We start from the raw sequence: 21,660 nt of genomic DNA, 5'->3' as shown, positions 1-21,660 counted from the left end.
ACTCGTCCCTCTTTCCCACCCATCTTCCCTCCTTTCTTGTTTTTGGAGATGTATAGAATTTAGGGACCCCAGTTGCTGAGAGGAGGGTGGGCATATTAATAAGAATGTCTTCTGGGGACCAGATTCATGGGATAAAGTTGGGGGTGTGGGTGGAGGACCACCTTGCAAGATGAAGAGAGCACCATGAGCCAAGACACCAAGGTGGAGAAAGGCTGGCTCCGTTCTGAGATCCAGGAGTAGCCCAGTGTGTGAGGATGTGGAGCATTTAGGGTGGAGCAAGAGCAGATAAGTCTGGAAAAGCAGATCCTGATCCTGCCTGGTTTCAAATCTTCTGAATAAATAAAATTGTATTATACTGTGGCGTTTCAATCAGTTGTGCCACTCTGTGGACAGATCATGATGGACCCCGTCCATGTTAAAGTGAGGGTAGTTCTGCCCCCATAATAATAAAGATTTTTACATTTTTCTTTACAAAAATGATAAAATCAAATCCCTTAGCCTGTTAAATCTCTATAGTTAAAACAGATATAGGAATTTCACAGACTAGAATTCAAAAGTAAGTGTTTTAAGTGTCACATTTAGAGAAAATATTATAGGCATTTAGTTTTAAAATGGAAATTTTATATATTTTATAGATAACTAAAATAGTAATATTGTCTTTATCCATAAAGAAAATTTCAGCTTTCCTAAGCTCATTTTTCTTAGGGATTTGATTAAGGTAACTTTTCTTGATGAAGAGTGGTGTCAGTCACATGCTTACACTATTTTTAAAGAAAGACAATATACAAAGCACAGACTTGCAAAGCCCACACTTGGAGGGGTAAATTATTGCAATGAAAAGAGATTTTTTTCACTTTATGCAAAAAGTTCCATTAACTAGTTCTTTTTTCAATACATTTAATGGTTTGTGAAAAATCACTCATTACTGGCTGTTCAGGGAAAGCAAAAAGCAGCAAACTTAAAGCTAAGCACTGCAGATCAATGAAGATGAATCCAAAATGAGGATGCGGCCTTTGTGAAATGATACTTAGTCATTAGGAAAATATGATTTGATGGGAAAAACTAAGGTTACACACTTTTAAAATGAATGTCTACTTGCAATGGGGCAAAGAGATTTGAAATATTTAAAGCTGAAGCCTGATTGTTCATTTTCTAGACTTGAACTAGATAGGAGGAAATAGGGAGCCGGTGTCCTAGCTGGGCCTTGTCTGGATCTCCCTTTCTTCTGTTTGAGTTCCCTAGACTCTCAGGGCTATAAAACAAAGGTGCATCTCCTTCTCAAATGCTCCTCAGTTCCGTTTTTAACTTTGGAGTCAAGCCAGTCTAGACTTTGAGGTGGCTGAGCAGGGCTGAGTGATACACGCTCTCCTAAACCTTGCCCCCCAGAGCTAAAACAAATTGAGGAATGAAGCTATATCATCGTAACAGCCATTGCTTGCTGCTACAATAACACTGAACCCTGCAGGTAACCTAGATTCTCACACTTGTCACATTCTTGGCCCAAGCTTGCCCAGAGCAATACCCTCCTGCTAGCTGTAAAGTAATATTCCGATGGGAAAAAAAAAAAAAATCAAGACTAAATATTTTTCAATGCTGAAAAGATAGTTCTTTAAACTTTTAAAATAAGGATTTGGTCTGATCTTCTATTTCAGACATTTAATTTAATTATAATATACAGTAATGCTTTACATTTATGACCTTTCGTGAAATAGGCTGTTCCACGTGAATTGATTTTTTTCCTGACGGGTCATGCATGCCAAGTAAATAATGACAATAGTAACAATTTATTGACCACTTTCTGCATATGAAACAGTGTAATAAACAAATCCTTAGGTTTTATTTGAATAATTTTTGGTTAAAACTTCTCTAAAGTACATTGCATACATTTATTCCTTCATGAACAGACTCTATGAGACCGAAAAATGTTGTTAATGTCCGAGGGTCATATTGAAGTTTGTTAGATGGTTTCCCCTATACTAGAGGTTCTTAGACTTAGTTGATTCTGCTGCCTCTTCACTCATTGTCAACTATCCCATCTCAGTGTATCACTTTTGAACAGATCAACATTCTTCTGATCATCTGGGGAAAGCTAGACAACCAAGCATGTAACCTTATGTGCAGTTCTAAACTAGTAAATTCGGAATTTGACATTACCTTCATGCCACTGCTTCAGAGAAAGTGTTTAGGCTTGAGACAGCTAGTATCTGTGGTCCCCAGGAAACATTTCTTCTATCTTGCTTCTCTTGGCTAGTCCTAGAAGATTGAGATTTTTGCCAAATTAGTTGAGGCGTTAAAGGATATAAATTACTACCTAGCTCTTGGTTGTATCCTGCATGCCATAATTAAAATGGATAGAATCAAAGTTTGGTTTGTAATGATTTGTAACCAAAGCTTGTCATCATTTAGAACGTTTCCTCTCAGGATGAGAGATGAGAATGCTGGTGTGTGGATCTAACCCACCAGGCAAAAACTTTGTTTCCAATTTAGAAATTCTCATGTTGCTTGTCAAAGGAAGGACAAGAATGCATATAGGGTATTTTGAATAAGGCCCAAAACATAAACATAAATATGGAAGAGCAAATCTCACTCTTCCTTCCCTCAAAGTCCTAAACTAAACCAGATCAGAAAAGGCAGAAAACAAGGGGAGACAGGGTATAATTTCTGACCTTGAGAAATAACAGAGAAAGTCAATGTCAGGGACCTACTCAGATATAATTATTTGTTAGGTTAAGAGTAAGTCAAGGGCTAAGATATTTTTTCTTTCCATGTGAACTTTCAGCTCACCTTCATGTGGTGTTTTTCTCTGTTTTTAAAAGTTCATGCTTCTTTCTTTCTGTCTGTGCCCTCCCACCCCTTATATGTTTCTCATTACATACAGCAGGGCTTATAATTTGCTATTTCTAATTTTGACTATATCATTCAGAGTACACATTGCTAATATCTTAGGATTTGGAGAAGAGAACTTTTCTTTTTGCATCAGCTGATATTTGAACATAACTGAATTGAGATTATAATTTAAACAAAATAACTCAATGGATGTTTTAGTTGCTCAGTAGATTTTAGGAAAATGATTTTTGTGGTTATTCTTACACGCTTATTTTACAAAGCTGGAAGGGAAACTTCTCTTTATTAGTGAGGATAAACCTTTGCCAAGATATTCAAAAATTTGCTAAGTGCAAAGTTTGTGTAGGTATTTGTCTTGCTGTTTGAAGATAACTTTGCTTTATAGTGTCCCCTTTTTTTTTTGCATTCCCTTATTCTTCCCAAATGACTTGGGAAGTAATTCCCAAGTAATTCTTATTCTTATTCTTCCCAAATTACTTGGTCGTTGTAATTTCCACCCTGGGACCAGTGCTTTGCTCAGTAGGCCATATTGTGCCTTTAAGTTTGTCTAGAACAGACCTTTAAATATTTAGAGGCTTTATCGATATAAAGAATGAAATAGGGTGCTATGGTGCTTCACTGATCAGTGAGATTTTAGTGTAAACTTACCTGTGGGGGAACCACCCACCGATGGCCTTTCTTGTACTGACAGGCCAACAATCCCCTGAGAATGACAACACCATCAAGGACCTGCTCCCCGAAGACGCTGGGATCGACCACCAGACAGTGCACCAGCTGATTACAGTGCTCATGAAGTTCATGGCCAAGGATGAGAGCAGCGCCGAGTCAGACATCAGCAGCGCCAAGGCCTTCAACACGGTCAAGCGGCACCTGTATGTCTTACTTGGCTACGACCAGCAGGAAGGTTGCTTCATGATTGCACCTCAAAAAATGCGCCTGTCAACTTGTTTTAATGCGTTTATTGCAGGAATTGCCCAAGTAAGTGTAAGCTTTCAGGAGTCATGCCGTTAGGCTTTTAGTACAAACAAGTCATTAAATTCCATTTAGCTGACATTGGTTGAGTGTAAAGTTTTGCACAAGTTACTTTATTAGGCAGGGGTACGTGGAGGACATCAACAGCCTGACATCATAAAGGGATTTGGGGATTTTGGGGGGGTAAAATATACAGAAAACTTAGCATTTTAATCTTTTTTTTTTTAACATCTTTATTGGAGTATAATTGCTTTACAATGGTGTGTTAGTTTCTACTTTATAACAAAGTGAATCAGCTATACATATAAATATATCCCCATATCTCTTCCCTCTTGCATCTCCCTCCCTCCCACCCTCCCTATCTCCCACCCCTCTAGGTGGTCACAAAGCACCGAGCTTCTCTCCCTGTGCTATGCGGCTGCTTCCCACTAGCTATCTATTTTACATTTGGTAGTATATATAAGTCCATGCCACTCTCTCACTTTGTCCCAGCTTACCCTTCCCCCTTCCCGTGTCAAGTCCATTCTCTAGTAGGTCTGCGTCTTTATTCCCGTCCTGCCCCTAGGTTCTTCATAACCTTTTTTTTTTAGATTCCATATATATGTGTTAGCATATGGTATTTGTTTTTCTCTTTCTGACTTACTTCACTCAGACAGACTCTAGGTCCATCCACCTCACTACAAATAACTCAATTTCGTTTCTTTTTATGGCTGAGTAATATTCCATTGTCATTTTAATCATTTTTAAGAGTACAGTTCAGCGGCAGTAAGTATATTCGCATTGTTAGGTAACCATCACCACTGTCCATCTCTAGAACTTTTTCATCATCCTAAACTGAAACTCTACCCATTAAACAATAAAGGAGTGTGGAATTTTTGTTTGTAGGTTGTGTTTTTTTTTAAATCGTTTTCCTATTTTGGCTTCAAGTGGAGAGTTGAGTTAATCATCCAACTTACTTCATGTCACCTTATCATCATTGGTTTTTTTCATGTTTCTCTGCTACTTCTAACTGCTGTATTATACATCATGGTATACATTTTCCATGATTTAACTATCCATTCCCCCAGTGATGGACACTTATATTGCTTCCAACTCCTCACCACTCCATACAGATCAGCAATGAACATTCTGTACGTGCACCTTATTCACCAGCGTGAGAATTCCTGTGGGATATGGGTCCAGGAGCAGACATAACAGATCATTGGGTATATCTATGCCTAATTTGACCAGTGCTACAAATCTCACTGTCCGAAATGGCTGTCCCAATCTGCAAAGGGTGTAGAACTTGGGGCTAGAGAGAAATGGATATGAATTTCAGCTCTGCCACTGTTATTAACTGTTAAGCATCCTTGCTTCTTTGCTCACTGGTAATAGATTTTGGGGGGAAAGATTAGAGACAACATATTGCAAACGCCTTAATCAGTGCCTATCTCATGGTAGGAACTCAGTGATGGTAGCTGTTATTATTTAGCTCAAATAGGTCATTAATACAATGAACACAGAGAAGCAAAGGGGGAGCAATACGTGCGTCTCTTGCTGGTGTTGATAACTAGATGGATCATCCCTAATCCTCAGCTGTCTATGACGGAGAGAGAGTACAGCACTTCAGATACCAAACTTCACCTCCCTTCCTCCCTCGCTTCTCTCTTTCCGTATTCACGTTATGCATATTTATTTTAGATATATAAGAAAAAAATTAAAATGCAAATCTCCAGGAAACCCATGACAAATACAACTTACTAACATTTTGGTGTATGTCGCTGGCTCCAGATTTACATACATTCATATATACATGCATACATACATATGTGTGTATATGTGCACATATTTTTTATAATAATGGGATCATTTATGCATACTGATATATATATATATGTGACTGATGTGTGTATGAATATGTATATATATACATATATGTATCTTTTAAACCTAAAACTTATTATGAAGTTCATATCACGTAAATAAATTTGTACCATGTTCCATTTAATGGCTACACAGTATTCTGTTGTCATATAAACAATCTTTTATTTAATTCCATATTGTTGAATATGGAGGTTGTTTTCAATTTGCGGTGGCTATAATGCTGGATATCTTTATGCATACATCTGGGAATGCCTGTCAGATTATTTCCTTAGGATATATTTAATTGCTGTATTAGAGGCTATGTGCTTTTTCCTACTTCTGAATACATGTTTCTAAATTGCTCTCCTGAAACGTATTGAGAAATACTCTTGCCAGTGGTGTCTGAGAATGCCCATTTCCCTACATAATTACCAATACTATGTGTTTTCATTGATTCTAGTTTAATTCTAGTTAATAGTTTAATAGGACATTTTAAAAGATAAAATTTATTTTCAACAGATAATTAAGTAGATAAATTAAATAGGTAAGTAGATTAAAACTATTTAAGTTACAAGTTTTTAAATTTCTTGTGAGGTTGGACTTTTCCCCCTCTATGTGTACTGGCCATTACTATTACTATTTTGTGAGATACCTGTAAAATATTTCGCCCGTGTTTTGATGGTTCAAAGTTTTCCTTTTGGCTTATAAATGTTCTTTATAGTTTTCCTTCAGTTATTACGTTTTTTTCCTATTTCAGGTTATGGACTATAACATTAATTTGGGAAAACACCTTCTCCCCTTGGTGGTTCAGGTGCTCAAATACTGCTCTTGTCCTCAACTGCGGCATTATTTCCAACAGCCGCCTCGTTGTTCTCTCTGGTCCCTAAAACCTCACATCCGGCAGATGTGGTTGAAGGCCTTGCTTGTCATCCTTTACAAGGTGAGTTGCTGTAGTCACTCATTTTTTGGGTGGAATGATTCTCTTAGAGAGAACATTTAAGAGATCTTTGTAGGATAGCAATTTGACCTTCAGAGGAAGATGCATGATACACAATTAGTGTCGAGAAGTAAAGAGCCATTGGAATGAAAATAGAAATGTAGACCATGCCAGTGTATACTCCAAAATGCTTAAAGCAAAATCTGATGAATATTGATCAATAATCTCTCCTTAATGCTCAGAACCTCATATTTTATCTATGTATTAATTATTATGTCAGAAAACAAGAGAACTATTTAAAATTGTATTCATACACCAAATGTTTATGCCAGGTAATTTTCTTGAAAGGAATTATAACTACAAAATGGCATGCGTTGCCATCCATGATTTGGTACAAGAGGAAGGGAATACAGTCCCTTGTCAAAATAAGGCCATGATAAGAATTTATGTTTTTGCCTTTCTATATTTTTCTTTTTATTATACCCAGAAGAGACTGAGAAAAATATCTAGCAAGATCAAGTGGAAAAACTTACCCTTCAAAATAACCATTTATATTTTTCTCCCTCCATTTCATTGAGCAGTATCCATACCGAGACTGTGATATCAGCAAGGTTCTGCTGCATCTGATTCACATAACAGTCAATACACTCAATGCACAGTATCATAGCTGCAAGCCCCATGCCACGGCAGGACCTTTGTACAGTGACAACAGTAACATAAGCAGATACAGCGAAAAAGAAAAAGGTACTTTACATATCTCAATTCTATCTCAAACTTAGCTTGCATACGTAATACATTTCTGGACAATGTTTTTCTTAGATGATAGAGGAGCCCCCCCAGATATCATTCTGGAGTCAAAAAATGACCTACTGCTTCATTAATTTTCCAACTTTCCCATGAATGTTGCTGCTTTCATTATTTAAAATGAACACTCAAGAGAAATAATTGATATGCTTCTAAAGCCCCCTTCATAAGAAATCGTGTTTTGTAAAAAAAATTGTCTGCTGTTTAGTTAAGGAGGCTTTGTAAACCTTTTCCTACATGTTGGAAACATCTTGCTTTGGACTGTGAAGTAAATCTTGGTCGGCACTCAGTGGAGCCATAATCTTGTCCATCTCTAGTTTGCTCCTGACCTTGTGCTCATAGATTTGAATGGAGTCTAAATTTGCTGAAGTGCTTTTTCCTAGCCTCCTTATTCAATAAGAATTAATTTCAAGCAACTGAAATGAAACATTTTTGCTGCATAGGTTTAAATTATTTCCAGTATCAACACTCTTTATATTGATAGCTTTTCTGCAAAGGAGGCAGTAGAATGAAACTTTAGATAAACTTCCAGCCTGGATGTTTTCAGGTGAGAGCTGAAGAGCCAAGGTGTGTGTCTTTAGTGCATGTCACAGGGTGACTAGACTCGTAAAAGGTGACAACATCAATCCAGTCCTGGGAGAAAGCCAAGTGCCCCATGGCCCTTTGTGGTGTTAATAGATTCCTTTTTGGTGGGACTGCTCTGGAAATGTCTGGATAGGAGGGATTGGACCCAGTGTTCCACTGTTCATTTATTGCCAAAAGGTCCAAGAGCCTAGGTTGGCCAGAGATAGAGCTGTCAGAACTAAGTTCATTAAGTTCTGGTACCATTCAGATCCTTCCTGAAGAATATCTTAGGTCCTAGTTTCTGGGAAATTAGACAGATTCAGTTGAACTGAATGTCGTCAATGTGGGCTCAGTATTTGGGCCAATCCCAGATGAACGTTTCTGGATGGGAGGAGCCATCTTGAAGTCTTTCCATCTCTCTCATTCAGTACATTTTGAGAATTATTTCAAAGTTATGTAAGGGAAGTTACACAATGATTTCTTCGAAAAACTGTATTTTTCAAAGGAGAGTATTTTTAAAAAGGAAATAAATAAAACAGATCATTGTGTTGATAGGCTTCCTCATCATCACAGAAGTTCACTGGGAGTTTTGTATCCATTTTGATCATTAACGCTTATTTTTTTATTTGACCAAAAAGATTATTATGATTACTTTGTCTAACATCTACTGCTTCAAATTTCATTAACTTATAGAATCTTGTGTTTTAAGACAGGATCGGTCCTTAAAACTTAACCCTATGCTTGTACTCCCCTTATACTCAAGAAATCTTAATCATAATCACACCTGAGGCTCATTTTGTCAGATAGGTAGATATAAATATAGGCCAAATACTATGATTTCAATGATGTTCAACTTGAAGAGTAGGTTGATTCCATTTACTGTGGTATTAAATGCATTTTTGTAGCCTTTTCTCTTGCTGCTTTGTACATGGCTTTGGCTTTTCTAAAGGATGCAAGAAGAAAATTTATTAAGTGGACTTCATGGGTTGCAAAATAGCAACCTTTTCCTCATTACTGTGTTTTTGGGTTTCTCTTTGATTTAAAAGTAGCCAAATGTGGATAGAAGAGAACATAGAAACAAGCTTGGTAGGACTCTAAGTGACCAGTTTGTTTATGGAGCCTCATGACCATAAGAGTCAAAGATTCTTTCTGGGATTCATAATAGCTACCTGTGGCAAACTCTTACTTTAATATGGGGAAATGTTATTTTCTGTTTTCTTTTTCCTTTGTTTACTCTCTCAGTCCATAATCATTTGTGGAGCTTTTGAGATGACCAGTGGCTTTTCTAAGCTTTTTCTGTGCGTTGTGTGTTTCATTGCCAAATGTAGAGTACAGTATTTTGCATTGACAAAGTTTAAGGTGCATGTACTGTTAGGCTGTGTCTATGCCAGTTCTCAAATCCCAGGAAGGCATATATTTTTGGAAGGGGCAACAGCCACTCATTTTGTTTAATTTTCTTTTGCCAAATTAGCCTGAAAATTCACCAAAAGCAGGCACATTTAAGGAGTGTCCCAGATTCCTGACATGTATTGGTTATCTGGTTTTAAGTACATTGGAAAAGTTTTCCCATGAAGGTCCTATTGGAATATCGAGATGCCTCTCTTGAAAATGCTGCCCACTGTGACATGGAGTATGAGGGGCAGACTTGTAGCAGTTGCTGTGTTCAACGTATGAATAATTTGACACCTGAATGAAACGCCAAGCCAGGCTAGACTTGGGCTGGTTTAGAACCACCCCAGACTGTGTTCCATAATGCTTTCAATGAAATGCTTGTGTAGATACAGCCTAAGAGAGAATAACCTCTTAAGTGTAATTTTGACTTTCTCTCCCCAATTAGAAGAAGATAGTGTTTTTGATGAATCTGATATTCATGATACACCTACTGGACCCTGCAATAAAGAGTCTCAAACTTTTTTTGCAAGATTGAAAAGGATAGGCGGCAGCAAAATGGTGAAATATCAGCCGGTTGAGATGAATATTCAGAGAAGTATGAATTTTTTCCTCTTAGTAATTTTATGCAGAAATGTTGTACTCTACCGTTTTTTGGGGGTGAAATCTTAATTTTATTATGTTACTACACATTTTTAATACCGTTGATTTGATATATATGTATGCACAACCAGTATATATATATATGCTCTTATATATATACGTGAATTGACAGGTACATCATTAACGTCATGATCGTCTTAGAGGGCCATTGCTTGATTTGATTTGTTGCAAAATGTTTGCTTCTCTTCCACACAATTTGAATAAAGTTTCCTAGATCCGCCTCAGCCAAAAGCGATCCCCTCTCCTGTGCACAAACGAACAGAGCTGAGGAAATATCCCGAAGCCTGATTTCAGAAATAAGATCTTAAACTGCCTTTTGGGGTTCTCTCATTCCAAAGTTTTCTGGTTTTTGCAATTAGAATGAACCTTATGAAAATTTGGCCAGGAACTCAGTTTTACCTTCTGGTAGAGCTGGGATTATGATTATGGTTGATGCCAATTGTATGCCCAAGTTTGAGGGGAATAGAAAGGTGAAATCTCCAAGTAAAATAGTACTAGCTTTTTCTGTTTTAATCAGGTGAAATAGAACTGGCTGAATATAGAGAGACGGGTGCATTACAAGACAACATTCTACACTGTGTGAGAGAAGAAAGCATTCAGAAAAAAAAGCTGCGCTCTTTAAAACAAAAATCTCTTGATATAGGGAATGCAGACTCCCTCTTGTTTACACTAGATGAGCACCGTAGGAAGTCCTGCATAGACCGGTGTGACATAGACAAGCCTCCAGCCCAAGCTGCTTATTTCATGCAAAGACAGCATGACCATGGACGGTCTAGACAGAATTCTGCTACGAGGCCTGACAATGCCGAAATCCCCGAGAACCCGGCTATGGAAGGTTTTCAAGAAGCTCGGAGGCCTGTAATACCAGAAGTTAGGTTAAACTGCATGGAGACATTTGAGGTGAAAGTGGACTCCCCAATAAAGACTGCTCCCAAAGAGGATTTAGATCTGATAGATTTGTCCTCAGATTCAACATCTGGGCCTGAAAAGCGCTCTACGCTCTCAACATCGGACAGCGACTCCCTTGTGTTTGAACCTCTTCCCCCTCTCCGAATAGTAGAGAGTGATGAAGAGGAGACCATGGACCAAGGGGACGACGGTACCTCTGGTAAGGATGCTGCTTCCTCTCCCTCCATCCGCAACCACCCCTCTGTCCTCAGCCTCAGTACGACGCCCCTCGTGCAAGTAAGTGTGGAAGACTGTTCCAAAGACTTTTCTTCTAAGGACTCAGGAAATAACCAGTCAGTGGGTGACAGGGACTCCCCTCTCATAGCTCTGGAAGACCCCAGAGACTCCGAAGAATTATCAAAGCCTGAGGAGCTGCAAGAGTTTTCCTGTGGCAGCCCGCTTACGCTTAAGCAAAAACGAGACCTCCTTCAGAAGATGCTTGCTCTCCCTGAGATGTCACTGGACGATAACCCTGAGCCCAGCACCGAGGAAGGGAAGCCCGGTGAGCTGATGCCAAGTTCAGGGGCAAAAACTGTCCTCCTCAAAGTCCCTGAGGATTCGGAGAATCTGATGGAAAGTGAGAAGCCGGACGCCAGTGCTGAATCAGACGCAGAACAGAACCCTGAAAGGAAGGCAGAAGAGGAGGGAGCTGAGGAATCTGAATTTAAGATTCAGATTGTCCCCAGGCAGAGGAAACAGAGGAAGATTGCGGTCAGTGCCATCCAGAGAGAGTACCTTGACATTTCCTTCAACATTCTAGACAAATTGGGAGATCAGAAAGATCCAGGTGAGCGCGTCTCTCTTCTTTCTCCCAGCCTTAACGTTCAAGTTTCTGCATTTTACTTGTTAGGGTCTTGGCACGGATATGCATCAAACTCTCAATTTTATAATGTCAAGGAATGACATTATAATTGCTTCATTATCACTCTGAACCCTTCCTGCTTACTGGAGTGTGTTGGATTCAGATGTGGTTCTGTTGGCTCCATAAATGTTTCTGTATTGGTTGTTTCTAAACTCTGCACTCAATTCTTGATCATCCTTGACAACAAGAGGCAATGATTAATTCATATCAAGACATCCCAAGTATCATTTTTGTTTTCCTCAAACAGCAAAAGTCATTCATTGAACTCTTATTGCTTTCTGTTTTTTCCTGCTATACTTTAGTGAATTATGATACAGCTAAAATATCATGAAGGGCTAAAATAAAGCAAAGAGTGCTTGGAATGATTAAGAATTGACTGTATAATCATTTAGGGTCTATACTGATTACATATTCTAAGCAAATATCAGCAGTCTGGCAGACATTGTGTGCCCTCAGGAACCAAAAACAGCCCAGTTACAACCTAGACTCTAATCCATGGTCACCAGTTGATGGTGAAGTTGTTATAGTACGAGCACTTCCTGCCTCAAATGCCGTTTCTTGTGTTTCCTTGGAGGCACTGTTTCCAAGAAAGATTAACTTGAAAAAGTGACAAGCTGATAGCCCACCTCATCCTAAAACACAGTTCTCTGCTCTGTTATCATTAATACTGATCAGAATGTTTCTTCATTTCTCAGCCCATATTTTAAAAAAAAAACAAAGTATGTGAATCTCTAGAAAAAATGGGATTGGCCAGGGATGATTATTTTAGTAGATTCATAGACTACAGAACATTGAGCACTGGCAAAAATCTTGGGGACCTCTAGTATAATCCCTCATTTCCTATAAGAGGACGCTGACACTCTGGGGAGGTGATGTGCCCCGCCCCAGGTCACACAGCACTTCTCCCCCTACTGCATAACAAAAGCAACTCCTGAGAGAAGGGCTCAGCCCTTTTATTTGCCTCGGGCATTTCCTGAGCTTTCCAGTCATTCTCTGCCTCATAGAACAGAGCTGTGTACCTCGGAGGGGCTCTGTAAAAACTTGTCAAATGAACATTAATGTATTGGGAAGAGGTAATGCTCCAGCCAGGCAGGGGGAAGAAAAAGATCCTCATAATAACAAGAAAGTGTAAGAAGGTATCTAGGGAAACTGGGACACCTTTTTATTATTTGGAGCCAAGAAAATTGTTGCATATAGATGGAGCGAAGCACTGACCTAGAAACTACAGAGGTCTACAGGTGGGTATATAAGAAACCATATAAGGTCTGTAGGGTGGGTATATAAGAAACTATATGAGGTCAATAGGGTGGGTATATATGATATATAGGTTGTATATAGGTTGTGGTATGTATGTTTGTGTGTGTGTGTTGCCTTCTTTATTCATCCTCATGTCAGGTTGTTCCCCAGGCTACCAGGGAGGAGAATGGTATTATATTAATATATTTGTTACCAGAGCAAGAAGGAAAGCATCTGACAATTAAGATGATATGTATTTAAAATTTTTATAATATAGGTTATACTGTCATAATCATTTTATATCTGCATAGTGTCCCACCTGCCACAGACATGCAGAGCTACCCTTCCTTGCTGAGTGTTAGAAGGAGGGCCATGTGCTCAGAGTAAGACTCAGGCTTCCCCAGACCTTCTTGCCTCTATCAGTGGTAGTCAAGGGAGGCCCAGACTCACAGCCTTGCCATTGCTAATTGCCTTGAGTCTACCAAGTCTAATGGCATTGTGTACTTTCCTTTTGTTCATGTCAGTCCCTGCAAGAAGCCCCAGATCACCCTTCATCTCTCTCACTCTAATTTCCATAAGGCCTTGCACATCTCCTGTCCAGATCCTTTCTCCCACCTTATCGCAATTCCTGAAACTTTTCCTCCATCAGAAATTCATGGTCCTTCATGTGCTCTGTTTCCTTTCCCTTCTTAGTCTAATGGAAACCCAGCTCTTCCCTGAAGAAGAGTGTCCTTGGACTAGGGCCAGGGTGTAGGCATCTTCCTTGCTCATCATTTCCCCCTTCAGACCATTCCCACCTTGTCTTTAAAAACACCCAGCTCTGAATCTCACATTACTTACCCTGACTTTCTCATTTATTGACAATTTTAATTCCTGGCTCTTTTTACTCTTTCCTAAACTATTCCTGTCTTAATTCTTGTTGATTTCAGTATTAATACACATAGTAAAGTGTCTTAGTACAGTGTTTTCTGACACTCTGGCTTCTCAGTTCCTCGACTTTGTCTTCCCCAGAGACTTTTTTTTTTCATCTTCCACCCTCACTCAGTTACTTATTCCTATGGTCATGTCACAGAACTTGTTATTATCAATAACTGCAGCCTGTCCATGGTGTCAGTCCAATGTCTCCCATTCTCTGATTATCATTTCCTCTCTCTCTGGACAGCACTGTATTGATCCTATTGCCTCTCACTGTTCCTCCCCTTCTTCATGTCTTCCCTTCTCAAGTCAATCATTACAGTCCCTTGCCTACATCATTCCTGACCTCTGCTTTTTCAGACTTGCTTGGCTAAACACAACCCTCGTCAAATCTGCCTTTCCATCTACCAACACCTGTACCTATCAGATGAGTGTGACTGGAGAAAAAAACGCATAACAATATTGACTGGTCTTATTTTAAATTCATGACCATGAACCTCAACTGGGTCCTTAAAGCTACCTGGCATCACACCATATTTCCCTGGTCCATTCACGTTTCCATTCTCCTGATTATTTCATAGCTACTTTTCTTTCCAAACTTTCAGTATCTGTTCCTATTTGATATAATCTGAAGAGATTTCCACATCCTCCTACCCCTTCCTCTGCCTCCCTTCCATCATCTGCACCCATACACCTGCCCTTCCTAGCTGGGGCTGCAAGTGAACTGTGTTTTGGTCTGAAGTCAGCCTTTCCACATGTGGACATGATTCCATCTCTCTTACTTACTCAAGGATGTACGCCCAGAAATCTCCCCTCTTGCTCCTCCCTTAGTTTTTTCTAAGGTATCTTTGACTTGAATATACAAACATCATCTTATTTCTCTCTTTTAAAAAAAGCTCTTGATCCTAATTCTCCCCATTATTATCCCATTTGCTTCTTCCCTTTTAGCAAAAAGTTCCCCCCTTTTTATTGAAGTATAATTGGCATACAATATTATATTAAATTTAGGTGTAGAACATAGCAATTCAATGTTTATATGCATTACAAAATAATCACCATGATAAGTCTAGTTACCATCTATCACCATTTAAAGCTACTACAGTATTGTTGACTATATTCCCTATTCTGTGTGTTACATCCCCATGACTCATTTTATATAACTGAAAGTTTGTGCCTCTTAATCCTCTTCACCTATTTTGTCCATCCCTCCATCCCCCTCCTCTCTGGCAACCACCAGTTTGTTCTCTGTATCTATGAATCTGTTTCTGTTTTGCTTGTTCACTTGTTTTGTTTTTAAGAATCCACATATAGGGGAAATCATAGAGTATTTGTTTTTCTCTGTCTGGCTTACTTTACTTAGCATAATACCCTCTAGGTTTTAGCAAAACTTTTTAAGGAGTTATCTGTACTATCACTATTCCCAATTTTCTCCCATACTATTCTTTCTAAAAAGTACTCATCATTCCTATGAGGCTTCCAGAGTTCACCCAAACCTCACCTGTCAAGGTCACCAGTGGCCTCCACTGCTAAATCCAATGGTCAGCTCTTAGATATTATCTTCTGACTCAATAGTTAACAGAGTTGATCACCCCCACGTCACTTGGCTTCTGGGATACACATTCTCTTGGTTTTCTGCATATTCAGTGGTCACTCCTTCTCAATCTCTTTTTTCGGTTCCTCCTTAACTCCCTAATGAGGGAGTGCCCCAGGGTCTTTGTCCTTGGTCCTTTTCTCAGTTCTGTCTACACTCAGTGTGTCGGTGATCTCATCTACTCTTGTAGTTTTACATACTGTCTGTATACTGAGACAACTCTATTAGGTACCTACTGCTGGAATAATGCTGTGTAACAAATAAACATACAAATATCAGCAACATATAACAATAAGCATTTATTCAATTCAAGGGCTATTGGCTATCTGCAGATGAGCTAATCTAGGCTGGACTGTGTGGCCAGCCTCCTCCTGGGACCCATGAAGCCTGGAAATATTTTTCTTAGGGTGATGGAAGAGGCACAAGAGAGCAAGCCCCGCTGCACAGGAGCTTTGCAAGCCTTTGGTCATGTTATGCCTGCAAACATTCCATGAGCCAAAGCAAATCACCTGGCTGGAGCCAAAGTCAAGAGGGGAAATACACTCTGCCTCTTTAGTGGGAGGAAATTTTAAGTTACATGGCAACGGTCATTGATTCAGAGAGGAGTGAAGAATTGGGGCCTCATCTGCCAAAAATTGCATGGGACATACTCATACTAAAAAATTTTCTGTTGTTTATCCCAAATTAAATTTTAACTGGGTGTCCTCTTTTATCTGGCCACCTTAATCTACCTTCAAAATCTACCCCTTCTCACCATCTCCCCTGCTTCCACCCTGGTCTGAGCCATTAATGTCTCTCACGTGGATCAACTGTGATAGCCTCCTAACTGGGCTCCTGCCTTTTACCCATATTGCCTTCGTATCTTCCCAACGCAGCAGCCACCGTGATCCTTTAAAACATGAGATTAGACCGTTACTCCGCTTAAAACCCTCCATTGGCTCCCATTTCTTTCATAGTAAAAAGTCAAGTCCTTTAAATTCCTAAGATGCTTTACGTGGTCCTGATTCTCATTAGTTCTCTGACTTCATTTTGCATGGTTCTCTCCACATTTCTTCTATTCAGCCACAGTGGCCTCCTGCCATTTTTTGAACACTCCTTACATTTTCTTACCTTGGGGCCTTTGCACCGGCTGGTCCCTCAGCCTGAAACTGTCTTCTCCAGATACCTGCCTGGCTCCCTCTCTCATTTCTTTTAATTCTCTGTTCAAACATCAGGTTCCCCATGAGGCCTGGACCACACCCCACCTTTCCACCCCTACTTGGCATCTTAGAATCACTTTCTCTGCTCTGTTTCTCTTCTATAAAGAATTATTCTTCTAATATATAATAATTTATTTACTTTTATGTATGTTAATTATTGTCTGTCTGTCCCCACTGTTCTCTCAAAGGCAAGAAATTTTCTCTGGTTTGTTCTTTGATTGTATCCCAAGTACCTAGTAGAGTGGTGGCAAATATTTGATGAATGAATGAATCAATAACATGACATTTTCTTCACATCAGTATAAAAAATTGAATAGAAAAATTTTAAGCTAAGTATATAGCTCTATTCAAATATTTGTTGTCTTAAACTATATACAAATGGAAGGCGTCATAAAATGATTTAGGACTGAGCAAAAATTGCCTGGCTTAAAGAATCTTGGTACACTAATGATTATTAATAACTATCTTACAGTTATGACGTTTCTTTAAAATTAAAGATACCAAGGATTTTAATAAGCGTATCGAGACTCTAAAAGTCTCAATAATCTGTTAAAGAATTCTTGTCTTTAAGCTTTCTTGTTCTACATTATCGGTGGGATTATTATGCCATAGTAGCAGCAAATGTAAAACAGAAGCAGATAAGGGAAAGGCAGGTAATTATGCATGTTTTAAACTTGTGGTTTGTGGAGAATACCTAAGAGAAAAGCAATAGCTTAATCTTTAATATCTTAATGACTAAGGAATTTTAAATGGGTAGTTATTTTTATGCTTTATTTGGAGAGTTTGGGAAACATGTAACAGTTATACTTTTTTTGTTACCAAGAAAGTATTCATCTGGCAAATGTATCTATTCAGAAAGACCTCTGAGAACCAAAAATAGATGTTCCAAAATCAGTGCTTAAAAGCTTTTCTCCTCAGCCCTCACCTAGGATCTATTTTACTTTGATTTCTGACAGTTTAATAAGTTTAATGATCACCCAATAGTAGAATAGCATCTGCATACTTATATTGTATGTATGTGTGAATGTATGGTGACTTGTTCTGTGGCAAGAAAAACAATTGATAACATGAAAAGAAGGAGACAGATATAATGAAGCTTAAGAACTTGAAGCCATTTAGGGTGGATGTGTTATAATCATAGAAGCCCATAGTGGTAATTCCAGGCTGCTCATTGAGTTCAATATACAGTGAGTGTTGCTTAAGATGTCAAGGAAGTTTATAAAAAGTTTTAGGGGTTTGCCATGATAAACCATTAAACTTTTCAAAAAGCTTTAAAGGATAATCTTTACCTAGAATAATGTGGGACAGCTTGTTTCCCCTTATTCATAGATTAAAAAGACAATATTATATGCAGAAAATATTTTACCTTAGATGCATTTGTCAACAGCAGAAGCAAATGATACAAGTCTTTCTTGCTCAACTAATAAAATCGAAAATCTGAGTTATTGGTAAGTAATTATTCCAAGTTAGATACAGTCCCTGCTCTGAAATTACTTATGATTTAGCAAAGGTTGTAGACAGGTAAACAGACAATTACACTGTGGCGTGTTCATTTTGGTACAGGTTGGGACAGGGTGCTCTGGGGTTGCATAAGAGGGTCACATGATTCCGTTTTTTGTTTGAATCTGGGGGTGGGGGTCCTGGATGCCTTTCTGGAGGAGGAAGTGTCTATATAAATTGAGATGTAAGTGATGAGTAGGAAATTGCCAGCCAAAGGCGGAGTGGTGGAATGATATAGGTGGATCAACTGTAGGTGTCTTTGGGTTTTGTATGAAAAGAAATTCAGTTCTGGAAAGGTCCAAGGATACGTGATATGAGCGTGCCGAGCTCTAGCTTGGTAATTGTGCTGTCGTTAATCTCTGAGAGGCATAGCAACACATGCAGAGTGTAATGTGGAAGCAACTCCCATGGAACTTTGAAACCAGTGTGTATGTGATTCCATTAAAGTAGTTAGTAGGGCCAGAAAGTATATAATGATTTGAATGGGAGAATTGGGCAAGAGGGGAAAATATATGAAAAAGCTTCTTGAACTTGCTTTTAATCAATGTCCTGAGTTTTAAATAATATTTCTGTTTGTAGATCCCGCTACTAAAGGACTTTCAACTTTGGAAATGCCACGAGAATCCTCATCTGCCCCTACATTAGAAGCAGGTGTGCCAGAAACAAGTAGCCATTCTTCAATATCAAGTAAGACTTCCTTTGGTGATCATTTCACCTGTACATTGATTTGGAACATTATCTGCTGCATTGTTTTCAGTTTTCACACTCTTGATATTGTTGTTTTCTTTTTTTTTTAACGTTGTGTTAGCTTCCTAGGTAACACTATGTTGTATGTTCTCAGAGACCCTGAGACATAGGCCCACTTTTGTCAGCATCTCAAGTGTTTGATAAATCAGTACAGTTACTGATAGGCCAAGAATCCTAATTTGTTAAGGTATAATCACTGGATAATTCAATAAAATAAGTATTATGTTTGACTAGCCTAAACATAAAACATGGAACTGGTTTTGGGACAAGTGAGAAACATTGTCTGTGACAGAATTTTACATGAAACACCTTTGTTTAATTTGAATCACCTCCATCATTGACAAAATTTTTATCTAAGTTATCATCAAATAAATGTATCAGATATATCATGATCCCAAAGTTATTATTGAATGTAGCGCGTTTGGATTGGAAAATTAAAATGGCATGAAATATTACTGGACCTACTGGAGGCAACTATTCAGTATTTTGAAACTGCCTTGTTTGTTGGGTCCTATATTTTGCCCATGAGGAGCTTGAGTTCCATTGAGGTGAAAATAAGGGTGTCCACTTGGCTCAGTGGAGTCAATTAAAAGACTTTAGCATGGGAAATTCTCAGTAGGAATCAGAGATACAAACAGTGGTGCAACTTCTGCAGACCCTTGTCATCTGTGCTGGTATATTTTGTGTTCCATGTGGCCACTGCCTCAAGGGCTAGTGAATTTTCCTTTGACAGTCTTTTGAAATAAAGATGATCCTGAAAACCAGATAAAGATCTTAACTTAAATGCTGGACTGGTAGTATGGAACGACATCATCATCTTCATCATTCATTTATTCATGCTTTCATTCATTCAGCAACTATTTATTAAGTGTCTGCTGAGTGCCAGGCACTGTGCTTGGTACTGGTGATCAAAGGTGAATAAATAAGACACCCCTTGTTCTCCAGGCATTTACAGAAATAATAGTAATAATTGCTACCAATTATTTGACACCATGTTCCAGGCACCGTGCTAAGTGGTTTACACACTTTGCTATTTTATTAAATCCTTGCGTCAGCACTGCATGGCAGGTATTATTGACCCAGTTTTAAAGAAACAGAGGTTCAGAGAGGCTAAGTGACTTGCCTAAAGTCATACGGCTATTAAGTGATAGAGACAGGAATTGACGCTAGGTCTGTTTGATTTTTCAAGCCCATGGTGTTTTTTAGTATACCACACTGCCTTAGACTAACTCAAATTCAGTTATAATAGAGATTACAGAAATTCTAAGAAAGCATTTTCAAGTAACAGTTATTTGCCCTTTTGGCAGCAAACAAAAACGCCTCGTTCTGAATCTAATTGTTCTTCGTTTATCACAAAGAATCTGTTTTATAACATGAAAAATGCCCATTTTTAAGTCCACATACTAAAATCATGAAAGTGTATCTTCTCCTAATTTGCATGAGTCATCTGAAAAAAAGTGAATTATAGTTAGAATTCCAAGTTGGATATAATTTGAGATAGGATGACTCAAGTCAGTTTGACTTCAGTGCTAGTTACATGTATCATAAAATAAATGTATCAATGAATCATGATCGTGAAGTCATGATTGAATCTAGCCCTTTTGGACTCAGCACAGTGCATCATTAAATTTCCACCTTCCTCCTTCTCTCCATTTAAAGCATGTATGGGATAGCTCTTGGTGGTGTGTTCTTAGAGACATAATGCCAGGTGCTTTACACACTGAGCTAAACATTAAGGGACTTTACTCTCAGGGAATTCTTCTGTCTTTAAAAAAATACTGCGGACTGGAGAAATTAACCAATCACCTTCTTTGATTTTGTCTGATAGATGCTGCTAATTTTTAAATTTGTCGGATCTTCTAAAAGATTTCTGCTTTTGAATTTTACTTGAAATTTGTTAAATTTTCTAAAAGATTTCTGCCTTTGAATTTTACCTGGAGCTGCACTTTCAAGTGAACCATGAAATTGCAAAATTTACCAATCAACCACAAGAATCAGGTTTTTCATTAGTTTGCATAGTCATTTCCATGAATTCAGTTAACATGGACTCCAAGACACAAGAATTCTCATCACACCCCTCTTTTTTGCTCAGTTTATCAGCTGATTATTTTGTAGCTAAACATGCCATGACCACCATGAATCAAACAGCATGCTAATTACATTAAAAATAATGTCATAATTGATTTTGCATCACACCAAGTTGCTGCCCTGGTACCATGATTGTGAAACCTGTGCATAACATGCAAGGCTTTCTAGGGCCATAAAGACATCTCGGTTTCTACCATCCCCTTCTAGACAATGTATTTCAGAGCTTCAGTTTCTGAAATTGTCCTTATAAGAGAGTGAATAACCACAAGTTCTCAAATATCCAGTCGTTTGGGATCATGTATAAAAGGCCTGTTAGTGATGCTCTTCCTTTCTCACTGGGCTGGTGGCAGGGATTGGTGGGACCACTTGAAGAGGAATAGGAGGGTAGGAGGCAGGTTGCTTTCTCACTCAGCAGTCTATTGGCAGAAGTGCTTTTCACTGTTTTTCCGGTTTGGAGATGCTTATGTATGTGACTTATCAATCATGAGATATTTGTCAATGCCTAATTGCAAGATAAAAATGTTACCACTATTTTTTTTTAAAACAAAGATGTGTACTA

At 38.5% G+C, this 21,660-nt stretch overlaps 1 protein-coding gene across 8 annotated transcripts in view; it reads left to right on the top strand.

Annotated features, from left to right (window-relative positions):
* Window positions 1–21,660, top strand: part of UNC79 (unc-79 homolog, NALCN channel complex subunit) — a 261,771-nt gene that overhangs the window by 163,405 nt on the left and 76,706 nt on the right. For 4 of the 8 annotated variants that reach the window (XM_082451148.1, XM_082451146.1, XM_082451147.1 and 1 more), the window contains 6 exons: window positions 3,536–3,822; window positions 6,416–6,598; window positions 7,177–7,339; window positions 9,801–9,950; window positions 10,533–11,750; window positions 18,846–18,953. In XM_082451148.1, coding sequence (XP_082307274.1) covers window positions 3,536–3,822; window positions 6,416–6,598; window positions 7,177–7,339; window positions 9,801–9,950; window positions 10,533–11,750; window positions 18,846–18,953 — 2,109 coding nt within the window. The remainder of the gene's footprint in view (window positions 1–3,535; window positions 3,823–6,415; window positions 6,599–7,176; window positions 7,340–9,800; window positions 9,951–10,532; window positions 11,751–18,845; window positions 18,954–21,660) is intronic. The other 4 variants (XM_082451152.1, XM_082451149.1, XM_082451151.1 and 1 more) reach the window with 2 other exon arrangements.

Source organism: Balaenoptera physalus (genome assembly GCF_965194825.1).
Source record: "Balaenoptera physalus genome assembly, chromosome: 2".
NCBI classification, from domain to species: Eukaryota; Metazoa; Chordata; class Mammalia; order Artiodactyla; family Balaenopteridae; genus Balaenoptera; species Balaenoptera physalus.
This window is presented reverse-complemented; position numbering and strand designations above follow the sequence as displayed.